Here is an 18,722-nt window from a genome sequence, read left to right as displayed (position 1 = left end):
TGAAAAGGTTGCTGCATGTATGGATTCCATCCAAATGGGGGCGCCTGTTGATACTGTCCCATTTGTTGGTATACTCCCCGATTTCTTCTGGACCTGTTTCCTCTTCTCCAATTCTTTCCCTTCCGTTCTTCAAAGGATGAGTCACTGGAATATTTTTCCGATCCTGTGCTTTCTGTATCTGAAAGATCTGATCTTTCTTTCTCTGTAGGGTTGTAATCTTCCTTGGAGTATGGGAAGGTTTTTTCAAATTGGAACCTTTTTAGGTCCTTTTGGAATTTCGTGATTTTAGCTTGGGTTAGGTATTCTTTATACTCATTTATGATTTTGTTGTTCTCTTCCAGTTTCTTTTTGAATTGTGCGATCGTTATCTGAGTTTTTAATCCATTTTCCAATGTCTTAATTTCTATGAGGAGGGCGTCAGAAAGTCTCTTCGCTGTCTTAATAATTAAAACCAACCAATCTCTGGTACATTTCCAAGCGATCAGTGCCCAACAGCGTCTAAATTCTGGGTCGTTGAGAAAAATTCGTGGAGAGTTTGCTACAATCAGACCGTTTGGCGCGATGTTACCCCTTAAATACTCGGTCATAATTGCTCCGTGTAGTAGGGTTTTTAATTGGGTCCTTTTTAATTCAGTTAATGAATCCCAATCCCCATTGTTTTGGATTACCTGTGTCAGTGTGGTGTCGGAAATTAATGATGGTTGCGCTAGAATGGATGATATTTCATCATCATCGTAGGCTAATCCCTCAGCCATATTCCCAAGCCTTTTGTTGATCACTATATGGGGGTTGCCTAAGTTCTACCTGCAGGGGTTCCCCTTAACAAAGAAATTTTTTGTGGGGGGCCCTTACCCTTTCTTTAAGGGTCGTGATATTAGCTCTCAGGGCTGTGGAGGCCCCTCTAAACTCTTTTTCACGTGTGGAGAGTGAGAGAATGAAACTACCAGTTGCGTTCTCCCAATACAACTTGTTTTCACCATGGACAACTGTAGTCTGAGACTGTATTCCCCATCCGGGGGTACAGACTGTTCGAGATGGTCCTACTGTATTGCCGTCAGTTGGAATATCAAAGATATTGACGGAAACGCCTCACTCACATAATAGTGACATGCTTCATCATCGGCGTTACCTCCACACCCAGATAAGGTGGTACTATCTGGGCGGACTCAACCATAGATATACCGGGAGTTCTGATAAGTAGGTCACTGGTTTATGAGGCGAACCAGATTTTTTGGTTAAAAATACCTACAAGTGTACCTCCTCTTGATCCTTTATTCTGAGGCACTTGTGATATAGATAAAAGCCTAATGTTGGGGTTTTTTTTGAACCTTCGTGTGTTCAATTATACCCTCTGTTCGATGCCAACATGTTTCGGCCCTCCCTAAATAGCCCAGTCGGGTCTGGGGCCTTCGTCAGGGCGTGGTGTTTATAAAGCCTACTTATGAGTCCTTATTTGGGCTTCTTACATGTGTTCCATGCACACCAAATGTGAGGCCTAATGCACTCACCTGTATGTCTTTTGTTCGAACTCCAGTAGTTTTTCTATAAGGAGTAAAAAGATCATTTTTAAAAAAACTCGCATTTCTCTTTCATGTATTTCATGTATTTCATGACCATTGTGCAACTCTAGTGCTCATAAAATTTTCAATGCTCTTGAGTGATTTGGTGCCAACTGACTAAGTGCTCACTATTCAATTGTATGTGAGACTATTTGTTCGTGATGCATATTTTTATGCCGTCTCCATTACATTTGCAACCTCAGAAAAAACTCTCACCACCTCAAGTGATGTTCTAATCCATAATTGTGGGGTTTATCGAAAGAATACGGAATTCTTCATTAGACTATAGGGGATATATCAATCCGGACATTCAGTGTATAATCAATACCTGCGCTGTTCAGGTGTGATCACAAGTGACCTATTTGTGGGTGGTCTATACGTGCTCTTATCCATAAGTTTTGGCAGCGTGTTGAGTGCTCATAACTTTATTTGTGTGTAAACCCTAAAACTTCATTAGAAATTTAGCACCCTGCTCGGTGCAGTGCTCACCTACTGGTGGATGCTACTTAAGCATCATGCAGGCTGGAGTGTGTCAAAGGTGGCGTCCTGTAGTCACACACTGTATTAAATAATAAAGGTTTAGTTGTTTTAAACATCATGTCTTATACGATCGTTTGGACGTTTGTCTCCAACTATCAGCCTCACATTAGGTTTCATTGTGTATTCTTTTCACCCCCTTGTGTTTTGTGCACGCCGGGTGAAGGATAGGGAATTAATGTGGACAGTATTCCCATAGTCCGCTCACTTCTATTCTCCCCCACTCTCTCGTGGTTGTACCTCTGCTCTTCTGGCTAAGTACCTACTTTCATTGTGGCTAAGTGCATACAATTCGTTTCCCGTATTTCCCAATGGTATCCCTGTATTTACCGTTTTACATACAGCGGAAAATAGTGGGCGTGTGACTCGTATTACCTTTTAAAACATCCCGCACCCATTCGCGTTTTATTTTTGCACTAAACGATTTTAGTTTAAGCATTGTATTCGCCGTCCCTCTGTGATCTACGTTAAAGGATAAGTCTCATGCAGCCGGAATTACCCCACTTACTTCGTCAAGGATCCGCCACCGCCGATCTACCTAGTACACCACTCGCCTGCCGTCGAATGGTAGTGGCACATCCTTGATTCGTTTTTAAACCTTCCTCTTGATTGGTTTGGTTGACACTCATTCCTCTTTAGTGTGTCCTCTATCGTCCCTCGGAGGTTTACACAACTCGCGATAGGTGTGGGATCATGGGTACTGTAGTTTTATGAGCTTTTTCACGATTTTCAAGAAACACCTTTCCTACGATTCCCTCTCTCGCGTGTATACGCGTTTCTGTTCGTGTTCGGAGCCTGAAACGCAGTTGTACGTGCTAAGTGCATTCGTGGTGTTTATGGTTGCTGACCATCTGTTTAAATTTTGTATGTCCCAAAAAGACGCATTATACTCCCGCTTGGTGGAAATATACTCAGAGACCGACTGAATCTATATATAATATGTTTAGTCCAGTTCTGTGGATTTTTTGTTTTCTACTGTTTGTAATAGGTCTACGTTTGTATCTCTATTATTTCTTTTCTCACTCTTCGTATTGTGTAGTTGTTCTTCTTGTAATGTATGATGGCCAGCCTGCTCAATGTCCAGCATTACGTTATAAGCATTTCGATGGTACATATCAACACCCAGTTTTTTGCCCATTAGTTTTTAGCCCCTGTCCTCAGTTATTTTGTAATTATTTTGGCCTAACTGAGGGTCGTCCATGGTATTTCTTCATTCAATCCCTGTGTTGTACTAGACATGCGATAGATCCATCGTTGTTCTAGTTTAAATAGTTGTTTTTCAGTGCTGTTGTTAGGTAGCTTCTCAATTACTGTCCATGTAAAGTCATTTTCATTGTGTTTAGTGGTCAGGAAATGACGCATCATTTTTGTTATCGTCTTCCCACATCTGAATGTGCTCCGATGTTCATTAATTCGCACCTTGACTTTTCTTGTCGTCATTCCTACATATTTCTGATTACAGATGCAGGTCATTACATACACCACATTCTTGCTGTTGCAGTTGCTGAAAGAGCGTTGCTCCCACGGGGTTTGTAAGCCAACATCGATCGTCTTGCTGGCTTGTGTCAGCCGACACACATTACATGATCCACATGGGAAGTGACCCACCACCTCTGGTAAGTTCCACAATGTGTTTTGTTGTCCTTGTCTTGTTGGTACCTTCGGGCGGGTATGTACGATAGAGTCTTTTATGGATTTGCCTCTTTTAAAAGCAAATAGTGGTTTTTCCAGTTTCAAGCCCCCTGAGTTCAAGGTTTTCCAATGTCGTAGGACGATTTTCTTGATTATGTTTGAGTCTGTTCCAAAAGTGGTGACACACACAATTCTTTTTTGTTCTGGTCTTACTACTGGTTCAAGAAGTCCTTCTCGGTTGTTATTTTTGGCCCTTCTATATGCTTGTTTAACTAGTTTCTCTGGGTATGTTTTGGTCTTTAATTTCTTGGATAGTTCTTTAGCATGGGTTTCGTACTTGGCTTTCTCTGAGCAGTTTCTTCGCAACCTGAGGAACTGCCCTACCGGCAGATTGTCTTTCAATGCCTTCGGGTGGAAACTATCATATCTTAATAGGTTGTTTACATCAGTTGGTTTGTAGAATACTTCAGTTTCCAATGTTCCTTCCTTAGCCCAGATTTTCAGGTCCAGGAATGTGATTGAGTCTCCATTCAACGTCATGGTGAATTTCAGATATTCATCCCTGGTGTTCAACCATGTAAGGAAATTTTTTGCTTCATTCTCGTCTCCTCTCCAGATTATGAAAATATCATCAATGAATCTCTTCCAGACATTCAGATTCATCTGATACGGGTTAGTCTCATTGAAGATGTATGTGGTCTCAAAATCATGGACGTACAGGCAGGCAATGCTTGGGGCACAGGTCATGCCCATGGAAGTTCCGTGGGTTTGGAGGAAGTATTCACCCTCAAATTCGAAATAGTTCTTCGTTAGGGCTAATCTCGCACAATCCACCACGAACTGAATCGGTGTTATAGCCGTCCACACTTCTTGCCTTAGTAATTTCTCAATCATTCTTAAAGAAGCCTCTTGTGGAATGCTGGTATACAGCGCTTCTACATCCAGTGTGATTAAGAAGTCTGTCGTAGGTTGGAAACTTAGAGACTGGAGTTTTCGCAAGATGTCTTGGGTGTCTTTCAGGTAGGATGGCATTTTCTCTACCAGTGGTCTCAAGAAGAAATCAGTAAATTTGGACAGAGGTTCCAGAATGGAACCAATGCCAGAGACTATTGGTCGGCCTGGGGGAGGATTTTTGTTTTTGTGCACCTTTGGGAGTATATAAAAGTAAGGAATTCTGGGATCCACTTCTTTCAAAAAGTTCTCCTCTGTTTTAGTGATCCACCCTTCCTCCCCTGCTTTTGTTACCATCTCACATATTTCTTTTTTCAAGTCTGTGGTCGGATCTCTCAGTAACCTTCGGTAATTCCGGGGTTCGTTCAGCAGTTTTAGGCATTCACCTCTGTAAACTTCGATTGGTAAAATTACCGTTGCTCCCCCCTTGTCCGCAGGTTTTATGATCACATCCGGCATCTTGTCGAATTCTGCAAGGGTTTCCCTTTCCTTCGAAGAGAGGTTGTTAAACACTCTTCTATCCTGATTTTTTAGTTGGTCAATTTCCCGAGTCACTGCTGTTTCAAATGCTAGTAAAGCCGGTGGCATTGTATGATTTGGAGGGGTAAATCTAGATTTTCTTCTCAGGCCCGTGTTTGTCTCCTCTTCTTCTTGTTCAGTAGCCTCTTTACTGTGTTCAAAAAAGACCGATAGTCGTAGTCTTCTGAAAAATTCAGCCACTTCAATCCTTACGTTGAAAATATTGGTTCTGTTCGTTGGGACAAAACCCAGTCCTTTATTTAAAACCTCCTCTTGGGTTTTCGTGAGTACTCTAGTACTAAGGTTTAATATTCCCGAGGGGCTTTGCTCGTGCTGGGCCTGGGTTCTTGTAGTGTGGGGTCTTCTCGGTTTGTTTCCCATTGTACCCTTTGTCCCCGCCGGTTGTTTCCGCCTCTCCTGGGGCCTCTCCCTAAAAAAGGTTGTTGGTACGGTTGCCAATTGTATCCAAACTGGGGAGGTTGAAAAGGTTGCTGCATGTATGGATTCCATCCAAATGGGGGCGCCTGTTGATACTGTCCCATTTGTTGGTATACTCCCCGATTTCTTCTGGACCTGTTTCCTCTTCTCCAATTCTTTCCCTTCCGTTCTTCAAAGGATGAGTCACTGGAATATTTTTCCGATCCTGTGCTTTCTGTATCTGAAAGATCTGATCTTTCTTTCTCTGTAGGGTTGTAATCTTCCTTGGAGTATGGGAAGGTTTTTTCAAATTGGAACCTTTTTAGGTCCTTTTGGAATTTCGTGATTTTAGCTTGGGTTAGGTATTCTTTATACTCATTTATGATTTTGTTGTTCTCTTCCAGTTTCTTTTTGAATTGTGCGATCGTTATCTGAGTTTTTAATCCATTTTCCAATGTCTTAATTTCTATGAGGAGGGCGTCAGAAAGTCCATACATGCAGCAACCTTTTCAACCTCCCCAGTTTGGATACAATTGGCAACCGTACCAACAACCTTTTTTAGGGAGAGGCCCCAGGAGAGGCGGAAACAACCGGCGGGGACAAAGGGTACAATGGGAAACAAACCGAGAAGACCCCACACTACAAGAACCCAGGCCCAGCACGAGCAAAGCCCCTCGGGAATATTAAACCTTAGTACTAGAGTACTCACGAAAACCCAAGAGGAGGTTTTAAATAAAGGACTGGGTTTTGTCCCAACGAACAGAACCAATATTTTCAACGTAAGGATTGAAGTGGCTGAATTTTTCAGAAGACTACGACTATCGGTCTTTTTTGAACACAGTAAAGAGGCTACTGAACAAGAAGAAGAGGAGACAAACACGGGCCTGAGAAGAAAATCTAGATTTACCCCTCCAAATCATACAATGCCACCGGCTTTACTAGCATTTGAAACAGCAGTGACTCGGGAAATTGACCAACTAAAAAATCAGGATAGAAGAGTGTTTAACAACCTCTCTTCGAAGGAAAGGGAAACCCTTGCAGAATTCGACAAGATGCCGGATGTGATCATAAAACCTGCGGACAAGGGGGGAGCAACGGTAATTTTACCAATCGAAGTTTACAGAGGTGAATGCCTAAAACTGCTGAACGAACCCCGGAATTACCGAAGGTTACTGAGAGATCCGACCACAGACTTGAAAAAAGAAATATGTGAGATGGTAACAAAAGCAGGGGAGGAAGGGTGGATCACTAAAACAGAGGAGAACTTTTTGAAAGAAGTGGATCCCAGAATTCCTTACTTTTATATACTCCCAAAGGTGCACAAAAACAAAAATCCTCCCCCAGGCCGACCAATAGTCTCTGGCATTGGTTCCATTCTGGAACCTCTGTCCAAATTTACTGATTTCTTCTTGAGACCACTGGTAGAGAAAATGCCATCCTACCTGAAAGACACCCAAGACATCTTGCGAAAACTCCAGTCTCTAAGTTTCCAACCTACGACAGACTTCTTAATCACACTGGATGTAGAAGCGCTGTATACCAGCATTCCACAAGAGGCTTCTTTAAGAATGATTGAGAAATTACTAAGGCAAGAAGTGTGGACGGCTATAACACCGATTCAGTTCGTGGTGGATTGTGCGAGATTAGCCCTAACGAAGAACTATTTCGAATTTGAGGGTGAATACTTCCTCCAAACCCACGGAACTTCCATGGGCATGACCTGTGCCCCAAGCATTGCCTGCCTGTACGTCCATGATTTTGAGACCACATACATCTTCAATGAGACTAACCCGTATCAGATGAATCTGAATGTCTGGAAGAGATTCATTGATGATATTTTCATAATCTGGAGAGGAGACGAGAATGAAGCAAAAAATTTCCTTACATGGTTGAACACCAGGGATGAATATCTGAAATTCACCATGACGTTGAATGGAGACTCAATCACATTCCTGGACCTGAAAATCTGGGCTAAGGAAGGAACATTGGAAACTGAAGTATTCTACAAACCAACTGATGTAAACAACCTATTAAGATATGATAGTTTCCACCCGAAGGCATTGAAAGACAATCTGCCGGTAGGGCAGTTCCTCAGGTTGCGAAGAAACTGCTCAGAGAAAGCCAAGTACGAAACCCATGCTAAAGAACTATCCAAGAAATTAAAGACCAAAACATACCCAGAGAAACTAGTTAAACAAGCATATAGAAGGGCCAAAAATAACAACCGAGAAGGACTTCTTGAACCAGTAGTAAGACCAGAACAAAAAAGAATTGTGTGTGTCACCACTTTTGGAACAGACTCAAACATAATCAAGAAAATCGTCCTACGACATTGGAAAACCTTGAACTCAGGGGGCTTGAAACTGGAAAAACCACTATTTGCTTTTAAAAGAGGCAAATCCATAAAAGACTCTATCGTACATACCCGCCCGAAGGTACCAACAAGACAAGGACAACAAAACACATTGTGGAACTTACCAGAGGTGGTGGGTCACTTCCCATGTGGATCATGTAATGTGTGTCGGCTGACACAAGCCAGCAAGACGATCGATGTTGGCTTACAAACCCCGTGGGAGCAACGCTCTTTCAGCAACTGCAACAGCAAGAATGTGGTGTATGTAATGACCTGCATCTGTAATCAGAAATATGTAGGAATGACGACAAGAAAAGTCAAGGTGCGAATTAATGAACATCGGAGCACATTCAGATGTGGGAAGACGATAACAAAAATGATGCGTCATTTCCTGACCACTAAACACAATGAAAATGACTTTACATGGACAGTAATTGAGAAGCTACCTAACAACAGCACTGAAAAACAACTATTTAAACTAGAACAACGATGGATCTATCGCATGTCTAGTACAACACAGGGATTGAATGAAGAAATACCATGGACGACCCTCAGTTAGGCCAAAATAATTACAAAATAACTGAGGACAGGGGCTAAAAACCAATGGGCAAAAAACTGGGTGTTGATATGTACCATCGAAATGCTTATAACGTAATGCTGGACATTGAGCAGGCTGGCCATCATACATTACAAGAAGAACAACTACACAATACGAAGAGTGAGAAAAGAAATAATAGAGATACAAACGTAGACCTATTACAAACAGTAGAAAACAAAAAATCCACAGAACTGGACTAAACATATTATATATAGATTCAGTCGGTCTCTGAGTATATTTCCACCAAGCGGGAGTATAATGCGTCTTTTTGGGACATACAAAATTTAAACAGATGGTCAGCAACCATAAACACCACGAATGCACTTAGCACGTACAACTGCGTTTCAGGCTCCGAACACGAACAGAAACGCGTATACACGCGAGAGAGGGAATCGTAGGAAAGGTGTTTCTTGAAAATCGTGAAAAAGCTCATAAAACTACAGTACCCATGATCCCACACCTATCGCGAGTTGTGTAAACCTCCGAGGGACGATAGAGGACACACTAAAGAGGAATGAGTGTCAACCAAACCAATCAAGAGGAAGGTTTAAAAACGAATCAAGGATGTGCCACTACCATTCGACGGCAGGCGAGTGGTGTACTAGGTAGATCGGCGGTGGCGGATCCTTGACGAAGTAAGTGGGGTAATTCCGGCTGCATGAGACTTATCCTTTAACGTAGATCACAGAGGGACGGCGAATACAATGCTTAAACTAAAATCGTTTAGTGCAAAAATAAAACGCGAATGGGTGCGGGATGTTTTAAAAGGTAATACGAGTCACACGCCCACTATTTTCCGCTGTATGTAAAACGGTAAATACAGGGATACCATTGGGAAATACGGGAAACGAATTGTATGCACTTAGCCACAATGAAAGTAGGTACTTAGCCAGAAGAGCAGAGGTACAACCACGAGAGAGTGGGGGAGAATAGAAGTGAGCGGACTATGGGAATACTGTCCACATTAATTCCCTATCCTTCACCCGGCGTGCACAAAACACAAGGGGGTGAAAAGAATACACAATGAAACCTAATGTGAGGCTGATAGTTGGAGACAAACGTCCAAACGATCGTATAAGACATGATGTTTAAAACAACTAAACCTTTATTATTTAATACAGTGTGTGACTACAGGACGCCACCTTTGACACACTCCAGCCTGCATGATGCTTAAGTAGCATCCACCAGTAGGTGAGCACTGCACCGAGCAGGGTGCTAAATTTCTAATGAAGTTTTAGGGTTTACACACAAATAAAGTTATGAGCACTCAACACGCTGCCAAAACTTATGGATAAGAGCACGTATAGACCACCCACAAATAGGTCACTTGTGATCACACCTGAACAGCGCAGGTATTGATTATACACTGAATGTCCGGATTGATATATCCCCTATAGTCTAATGAAGAATTCCGTATTCTTTCGATAAACCCCACAATTATGGATTAGAACATCACTTGAGGTGGTGAGAGTTTTTTCTGAGGTTGCAAATGTAATGGAGACGGCATAAAAATATGCATCACGAACAAATAGTCTCACATACAATTGAATAGTGAGCACTTAGTCAGTTGGCACCAAATCACTCAAGAGCATTGAAAATTTTATGAGCACTAGAGTTGCACAATGGTCATGAAATACATGAAATACATGAAAGAGAAATGCGAGTTTTTTTAAAAATGATCTTTTTACTCCTTATAGAAAAACTACTGGAGTTCGAACAAAAGACATACAGGTGAGTGCATTAGGCCTCACATTTGGTGTGCATGGAACACATGTAAGAAGCCCAAATAAGGACTCATAAGTAGGCTTTATAAACACCACGCCCTGACGAAGGCCCCAGACCCGACTGGGCTATTTAGGGAGGGCCGAAACATGTTGGCATCGAACAGAGGGTATAATTGAACACACGAAGGTTCAAAAAAAACCCCAACATTAGGCTTTTATCTATATCACAAGTGCCTCAGAATAAAGGATCAAGAGGAGGTACACTTGTAGGTATTTTTAACCAAAAAATCTGGTTCGCCTCATAAACCAGTGACCTACTTATCAGAACTCCCGGTATATCTATGGTTGAGTCCGCCCAGATAGTACCACCTTATCTGGGTGTGGAGGTAACGCCGATGATGAAGCATGTCACTATTATGTGAGTGAGGCGTTTCCGTCAATATCTTTGATATTCCAACTGACGGCAATACAGTAGGACCATCTCGAACAGTCTGTACCCCCGGATGGGGAATACAGTCTCAGACTACAGTTGTCCATGGTGAAAACAAGTTGTATTGGGAGAACGCAACTGGTAGTTTCATTCTCTCACTCTCCACACGTGAAAAAGAGTTTAGAGGGGCCTCCACAGCCCTGAGAGCTAATATCACGACCCTTAAAGAAAGGGTAAAGGCCCCCCACAAAAAATTTCTTTGTTAAGGGGAACCCCTGCAGGTAGAACTTAGGCAACCCCCATATAGTGATCAACAAAAGGCTTGGGAATATGGCTGAGGGATTAGCCTACGATGATGATGAAATATCATCCATTCTAGCGCAACCATCATTAATTTCCGACACCACACTGACACAGGTAATCCAAAACAATGGGGATTGGGATTCATTAACTGAATTAAAAAGGACCCAATTAAAAACCCTACTACACGGAGCAATTATGACCGAGTATTTAAGGGGTAACATCGCGCCAAACGGTCTGATTGTAGCAAACTCTCCACGAATTTTTCTCAACGACCCAGAATTTAGACGCTGTTGGGCACTGATCGCTTGGAAATGTACCAGAGATTGGTTGGTTTTAATTATTAAGACAGCGAAGAGACTTTCTGACGCCCTCCTCATAGAAATTAAGACATTGGAAAATGGATTAAAAACTCAGATAACGATCGCACAATTCAAAAAGAAACTGGAAGAGAACAACAAAATCATAAATGAGTATAAAGAATACCTAACCCAAGCTAAAATCACGAAATTCCAAAAGGACCTAAAAAGGTTCCAATTTGAAAAAACCTTCCCATACTCCAAGGAAGATTACAACCCTACAGAGAAAGAAAGATCAGATCTTTCAGATACAGAAAGCACAGGATCGGAAAAATATTCCAGTGACTCATCCTTTGAAGAACGGAAGGGAAAGAATTGGAGAAGAGGAAACAGGTCCAGAAGAAATCGGGGAGTATACCAACAAATGGGACAGTATCAACAGGCGCCCCCATTTGGATGGAATCCATACATGCAGCAACCTTTTCAACCTCCCCAGTTTGGATACAATTGGCAACCGTACCAACAACCTTTTTTAGGGAGAGGCCCCAGGAGAGGCGGAAACAACCGGCGGGGACAAAGGGTACAATGGGAAACAAACCGAGAAGACCCCACACTACAAGAACCCAGGCCCAGCACGAGCAAAGCCCCTCGGGAATATTAAACCTTAGTACTAGAGTACTCACGAAAACCCAAGAGGAGGTTTTAAATAAAGGACTGGGTTTTGTCCCAACGAACAGAACCAATATTTTCAACGTAAGGATTGAAGTGGCTGAATTTTTCAGAAGACTACGACTATCGGTCTTTTTTGAACACAGTAAAGAGGCTACTGAACAAGAAGAAGAGGAGACAAACACGGGCCTGAGAAGAAAATCTAGATTTACCCCTCCAAATCATACAATGCCACCGGCTTTACTAGCATTTGAAACAGCAGTGACTCGGGAAATTGACCAACTAAAAAATCAGGATAGAAGAGTGTTTAACAACCTCTCTTCGAAGGAAAGGGAAACCCTTGCAGAATTCGACAAGATGCCGGATGTGATCATAAAACCTGCGGACAAGGGGGGAGCAACGGTAATTTTACCAATCGAAGTTTACAGAGGTGAATGCCTAAAACTGCTGAACGAACCCCGGAATTACCGAAGGTTACTGAGAGATCCGACCACAGACTTGAAAAAAGAAATATGTGAGATGGTAACAAAAGCAGGGGAGGAAGGGTGGATCACTAAAACAGAGGAGAACTTTTTGAAAGAAGTGGATCCCAGAATTCCTTACTTTTATATACTCCCAAAGGTGCACAAAAACAAAAATCCTCCCCCAGGCCGACCAATAGTCTCTGGCATTGGTTCCATTCTGGAACCTCTGTCCAAATTTACTGATTTCTTCTTGAGACCACTGGTAGAGAAAATGCCATCCTACCTGAAAGACACCCAAGACATCTTGCGAAAACTCCAGTCTCTAAGTTTCCAACCTACGACAGACTTCTTAATCACACTGGATGTAGAAGCGCTGTATACCAGCATTCCACAAGAGGCTTCTTTAAGAATGATTGAGAAATTACTAAGGCAAGAAGTGTGGACGGCTATAACACCGATTCAGTTCGTGGTGGATTGTGCGAGATTAGCCCTAACGAAGAACTATTTCGAATTTGAGGGTGAATACTTCCTCCAAACCCACGGAACTTCCATGGGCATGACCTGTGCCCCAAGCATTGCCTGCCTGTACGTCCATGATTTTGAGACCACATACATCTTCAATGAGACTAACCCGTATCAGATGAATCTGAATGTCTGGAAGAGATTCATTGATGATATTTTCATAATCTGGAGAGGAGACGAGAATGAAGCAAAAAATTTCCTTACATGGTTGAACACCAGGGATGAATATCTGAAATTCACCATGACGTTGAATGGAGACTCAATCACATTCCTGGACCTGAAAATCTGGGCTAAGGAAGGAACATTGGAAACTGAAGTATTCTACAAACCAACTGATGTAAACAACCTATTAAGATATGATAGTTTCCACCCGAAGGCATTGAAAGACAATCTGCCGGTAGGGCAGTTCCTCAGGTTGCGAAGAAACTGCTCAGAGAAAGCCAAGTACGAAACCCATGCTAAAGAACTATCCAAGAAATTAAAGACCAAAACATACCCAGAGAAACTAGTTAAACAAGCATATAGAAGGGCCAAAAATAACAACCGAGAAGGACTTCTTGAACCAGTAGTAAGACCAGAACAAAAAAGAATTGTGTGTGTCACCACTTTTGGAACAGACTCAAACATAATCAAGAAAATCGTCCTACGACATTGGAAAACCTTGAACTCAGGGGGCTTGAAACTGGAAAAACCACTATTTGCTTTTAAAAGAGGCAAATCCATAAAAGACTCTATCGTACATACCCGCCCGAAGGTACCAACAAGACAAGGACAACAAAACACATTGTGGAACTTACCAGAGGTGGTGGGTCACTTCCCATGTGGATCATGTAATGTGTGTCGGCTGACACAAGCCAGCAAGACGATCGATGTTGGCTTACAAACCCCGTGGGAGCAACGCTCTTTCAGCAACTGCAACAGCAAGAATGTGGTGTATGTAATGACCTGCATCTGTAATCAGAAATATGTAGGAATGACGACAAGAAAAGTCAAGGTGCGAATTAATGAACATCGGAGCACATTCAGATGTGGGAAGACGATAACAAAAATGATGCGTCATTTCCTGACCACTAAACACAATGAAAATGACTTTACATGGACAGTAATTGAGAAGCTACCTAACAACAGCACTGAAAAACAACTATTTAAACTAGAACAACGATGGATCTATCGCATGTCTAGTACAACACAGGGATTGAATGAAGAAATACCATGGACGACCCTCAGTTAGGCCAAAATAATTACAAAATAACTGAGGACAGGGGCTAAAAACCAATGGGCAAAAAACTGGGTGTTGATATGTACCATCGAAATGCTTATAACGTAATGCTGGACATTGAGCAGGCTGGCCATCATACATTACAAGAAGAACAACTACACAATACGAAGAGTGAGAAAAGAAATAATAGAGATACAAACGTAGACCTATTACAAACAGTAGAAAACAAAAAATCCACAGAACTGGACTAAACATATTATATATAGATTCAGTCGGTCTCTGAGTATATTTCCACCAAGCGGGAGTATAATGCGTCTTTTTGGGACATACAAAATTTAAACAGATGGTCAGCAACCATAAACACCACGAATGCACTTAGCACGTACAACTGCGTTTCAGGCTCCGAACACGAACAGAAACGCGTATACACGCGAGAGAGGGAATCGTAGGAAAGGTGTCTCTTGAAAATCGTGAAAAAGCTCATAAAACTACAGTACCCATGATCCCACACCTATCGCGAGTTGTGTAAACCTCCGAGGGACGATAGAGGACACACTAAAGAGGAATGAGTGTCAACCAAACCAATCAAGAGGAAGGTTTAAAAACGAATCAAGGATGTGCCACTACCATTCGACGGCAGGCGAGTGGTGTACTAGGTAGATCGGCGGTGGCGGATCCTTGACGAAGTAAGTGGGGTAATTCCGGCTGCATGAGACTTATCCTTTAACGTAGATCACAGAGGGACGGCGAATACAATGCTTAAACTAAAATCGTTTAGTGCAAAAATAAAACGCGAATGGGTGCGGGATGTTTTAAAAGGTAATACGAGTCACACGCCCACTATTTTCCGCTGTATGTAAAACGGTAAATACAGGGATACCATTGGGAAATACGGGAAACGAATTGTATGCACTTAGCCACAATGAAAGTAGGTACTTAGCCAGAAGAGCAGAGGTACAACCACGAGAGAGTGGGGGAGAATAGAAGTGAGCGGACTATGGGAATACTGTCCACATTAATTCCCTATCCTTCACCCGGCGTGCACAAAACACAAGGGGGTGAAAAGAATACACAATGAAACCTAATGTGAGGCTGATAGTTGGAGACAAACGTCCAAACGATCGTATAAGACATGATGTTTAAAACAACTAAACCTTTATTATTTAATACAGTGTGTGACTACAGGACGCCACCTTTGACACACTCCAGCCTGCATGATGCTTAAGTAGCATCCACCAGTAGGTGAGCACTGCACCGAGCAGGGTGCTAAATTTCTAATGAAGTTTTAGGGTTTACACACAAATAAAGTTATGAGCACTCAACACGCTGCCAAAACTTATGGATAAGAGCACGTATAGACCACCCACAAATAGGTCACTTGTGATCACACCTGAACAGCGCAGGTATTGATTATACACTGAATGTCCGGATTGATATATCCCCTATAGTCTAATGAAGAATTCCGTATTCTTTCGATAAACCCCACAATTATGGATTAGAACATCACTTGAGGTGGTGAGAGTTTTTTCTGAGGTTGCAAATATAATGGAGACGGCATAAAAATATGCATCACGAACAAATAGTCTCACATACAATTGAATAGTGAGCACTTAGTCAGTTGGCACCAAATCACTCAAGAGCATTGAAAATTTTATGAGCACTAGAGTTGCACAATGGTCATGAAATACATGAAATACATGAAAGAGAAATGCGAGTTTTTTTAAAAATGATCTTTTTACTCCTTATAGAAAAACTACTGGAGTTCGAACAAAAGACATACAGGTGAGTGCATTAGGCCTCACATTTGGTGTGCATGGAACACATGTAAGAAGCCCAAATAAGGACTCATAAGTAGGCTTTATAAACACCACGCCCTGACGAAGGCCCCAGACCCGACTGGGCTATTTAGGGAGGGCCGAAACATGTTGGCATCGAACAGAGGGTATAATTGAACACACGAAGGTTCAAAAAAAACCCCAACATTAGGCTTTTATCTATATCACAAGTGCCTCAGAATAAAGGATCAAGAGGAGGTACACTTGTAGGTATTTTTAACCAAAAAATCTGGTTCGCCTCATAAACCAGTGACCTACTTATCAGAACTCCCGGTATATCTATGGTTGAGTCCGCCCAGATAGTACCACCTTATCTGGGTGTGGAGGTAACGCCGATGATGAAGCATGTCACTATTATGTGAGTGAGGCGTTTCCGTCAATATCTTTGATATTCCAACTGACGGCAATACAGTAGGACCATCTCGAACAGTCTGTACCCCCGGATGGGGAATACAGTCTCAGACTACAGTTGTCCATGGTGAAAACAAGTTGTATTGGGAGAACGCAACTGGTAGTTTCATTCTCTCACTCTCCACACGTGAAAAAGAGTTTAGAGGGGCCTCCACAGCCCTGAGAGCTAATATCACGACCCTTAAAGAAAGGGTAAGGGCCCCCCACAAAAAATTTCTTTGTTAAGGGGAACCCCTGCAGGTAGAACTTAGGCAACCCCCATATAGTGATCAACAAAAGGCTTGGGAATATGGCTGAGGGATTAGCCTACGATGATGATGAAATATCATCCATTCTAGCGCAACCATCATTAATTTCCGACACCACACTGACACAGGTAATCCAAAACAATGGGGATTGGGATTCATTAACTGAATTAAAAAGGACCCAATTAAAAACCCTACTACACGGAGCAATTATGACCGAGTATTTAAGGGGTAACATCGCGCCAAACGGTCTGATTGTAGCAAACTCTCCACGAATTTTTCTCAACGACCCAGAATTTAGACGCTGTTGGGCACTGATCGCTTGGAAATGTACCAGAGATTGGTTGGTTTTAATTATTAAGACAGCGAAGAGACTTTCTGACGCCCTCCTCATAGAAATTAAGACATTGGAAAATGGATTAAAAACTCAGATAACGATCGCACAATTCAAAAAGAAACTGGAAGAGAACAACAAAATCATAAATGAGTATAAAGAATACCTAACCCAAGCTAAAATCACGAAATTCCAAAAGGACCTAAAAAGGTTCCAATTTGAAAAAACCTTCCCATACTCCAAGGAAGATTACAACCCTACAGTGAAAGAAAGATCAGATCTTTCAGATACAGAAAGCACAGGATCGGAAAAATATTCCAGTGACTCATCCTTTGAAGAACGGAAGGGAAAGAATTGGAGAAGAGGAAACAGGTCCAGAAGAAATCGGGGAGTATACCAACAAATGGGACAGTATCAACAGGCGCCCCCATTTGGATGGAATCCATACATGCAGCAACCTTTTCAACCTCCCCAGTTTGGATACAATTGGCAACCGTACCAACAACCTTTTTTAGGGAGAGGCCCCAGGAGAGGCGGAAACAACCGGCGGGGACAAAGGGTACAATGGGAAACAAACCGAGAAGACCCCACACTACAAGAACCCAGGCCCAGCACGAGCAAAGCCCCTCGGGAATATTAAACCTTAGTACTAGAGTACTCACGAAAACCCAAGAGGAGGTTTTAAATAAAGGACTGGGTTTTGTCCCAACGAACAGAACCAATATTTTCAACGTAAGGATTGAAGTGGCTGAATTTTTCAGAAGACTACGACTATCGGTCTTTTTTGAACACAGTAAAGAGGCTACTGAACAAGAAGAAGAGGAGACAAACACGGGCCTGAGAAGAAAATCTAGATTTACCCCTCCAAATCATACAATGCCACCGGCTTTACTAGCATTTGAAACAGCAGTGACTCGGGAAATTGACCAACTAAAAAATCAGGATAGAAGAGTGTTTAACAACCTCTCTTCGAAGGAAAGGGAAACCCTTGCAGAATTCGACAAGATGCCGGATGTGATCATAAAACCTGCGGACAAGGGGGGAGCAACGGTAATTTTACCAATCGAAGTTTACAGAGGTGAATGCCTAAAACTGCTGAACGAACCCCGGAATTACCGAAGGTTACTGAGAGATCCGACCACAGACTTGAAAAAAGAAATATGTGAGATGGTAACAAAAGCAGGGGAGGAAGGGTGGATCACTAAAACAGAGGAGAACTTTTTGAAAGAAGTGGATCCCAGAATTCCTTACTTTTATATACTCCCAAAGGTGCACAAAAACAAAAATCCTCCCCCAGGCCGACCAATAGTCTCTGGCATTGGTTCCATTCTGGAACCTCTGTCCAAATTTACTGATTTCTTCTTGAGACCACTGGTAGAGAAAATGCCATCCTACCTGAAAGACACCCAAGACATCTTGCGAAAACTCCAGTCTCTAAGTTTCCAACCTACGACAGACTTCTTAATCACACTGGATGTAGAAGCGCTGTATACCAGCATTCCACAAGAGGCTTCTTTAAGAATGATTGAGAAATTACTAAGGCAAGAAGTGTGGACGGCTATAACACCGATTCAGTTCGTGGTGGATTGTGCGAGATTAGCCCTAACGAAGAACTATTTCGAATTTGAGGGTGAATACTTCCTCCAAACCCACGGAACTTCCATGGGCATGACCTGTGCCCCAAGCATTGCCTGCCTGTACGTC

General features: G+C 42.3%; 1 protein-coding gene across 2 annotated transcripts in view; it reads left to right on the top strand.

The window, feature by feature from the left end:
- The window catches only part of NREP (neuronal regeneration related protein), a 128,952-nt gene that overhangs the window by 56,357 nt on the left and 53,873 nt on the right, over nt 1-18,722 (top strand). Inside the window, exon 1 of one of the 2 annotated variants that reach the window (XM_085632594.1) lies at nt 3,570-3,712. The exons of the other annotated variant lie outside the window; for it this stretch is intronic. Coding sequence (XP_085488720.1) covers nt 3,680-3,712 — 33 coding nt within the window. The 5' untranslated portion in view covers nt 3,570-3,679. Of the gene's footprint in view, nt 1-3,569; nt 3,713-18,722 lie in introns of those variants that run through there. 2 annotated transcript variants of the gene reach the window in all.

The sequence above is a fragment of the Triturus cristatus genome, chromosome 2_1 (assembly GCF_964204655.1).
Source record: "Triturus cristatus chromosome 2_1, aTriCri1.1, whole genome shotgun sequence".
Lineage (NCBI taxonomy): Eukaryota > Metazoa > Chordata > Amphibia > Caudata > Salamandridae > Triturus > Triturus cristatus.
The sequence above is the reverse complement of the archived record's forward strand: the minus strand, read 5'-3'. Positions and strand labels throughout refer to the sequence as shown.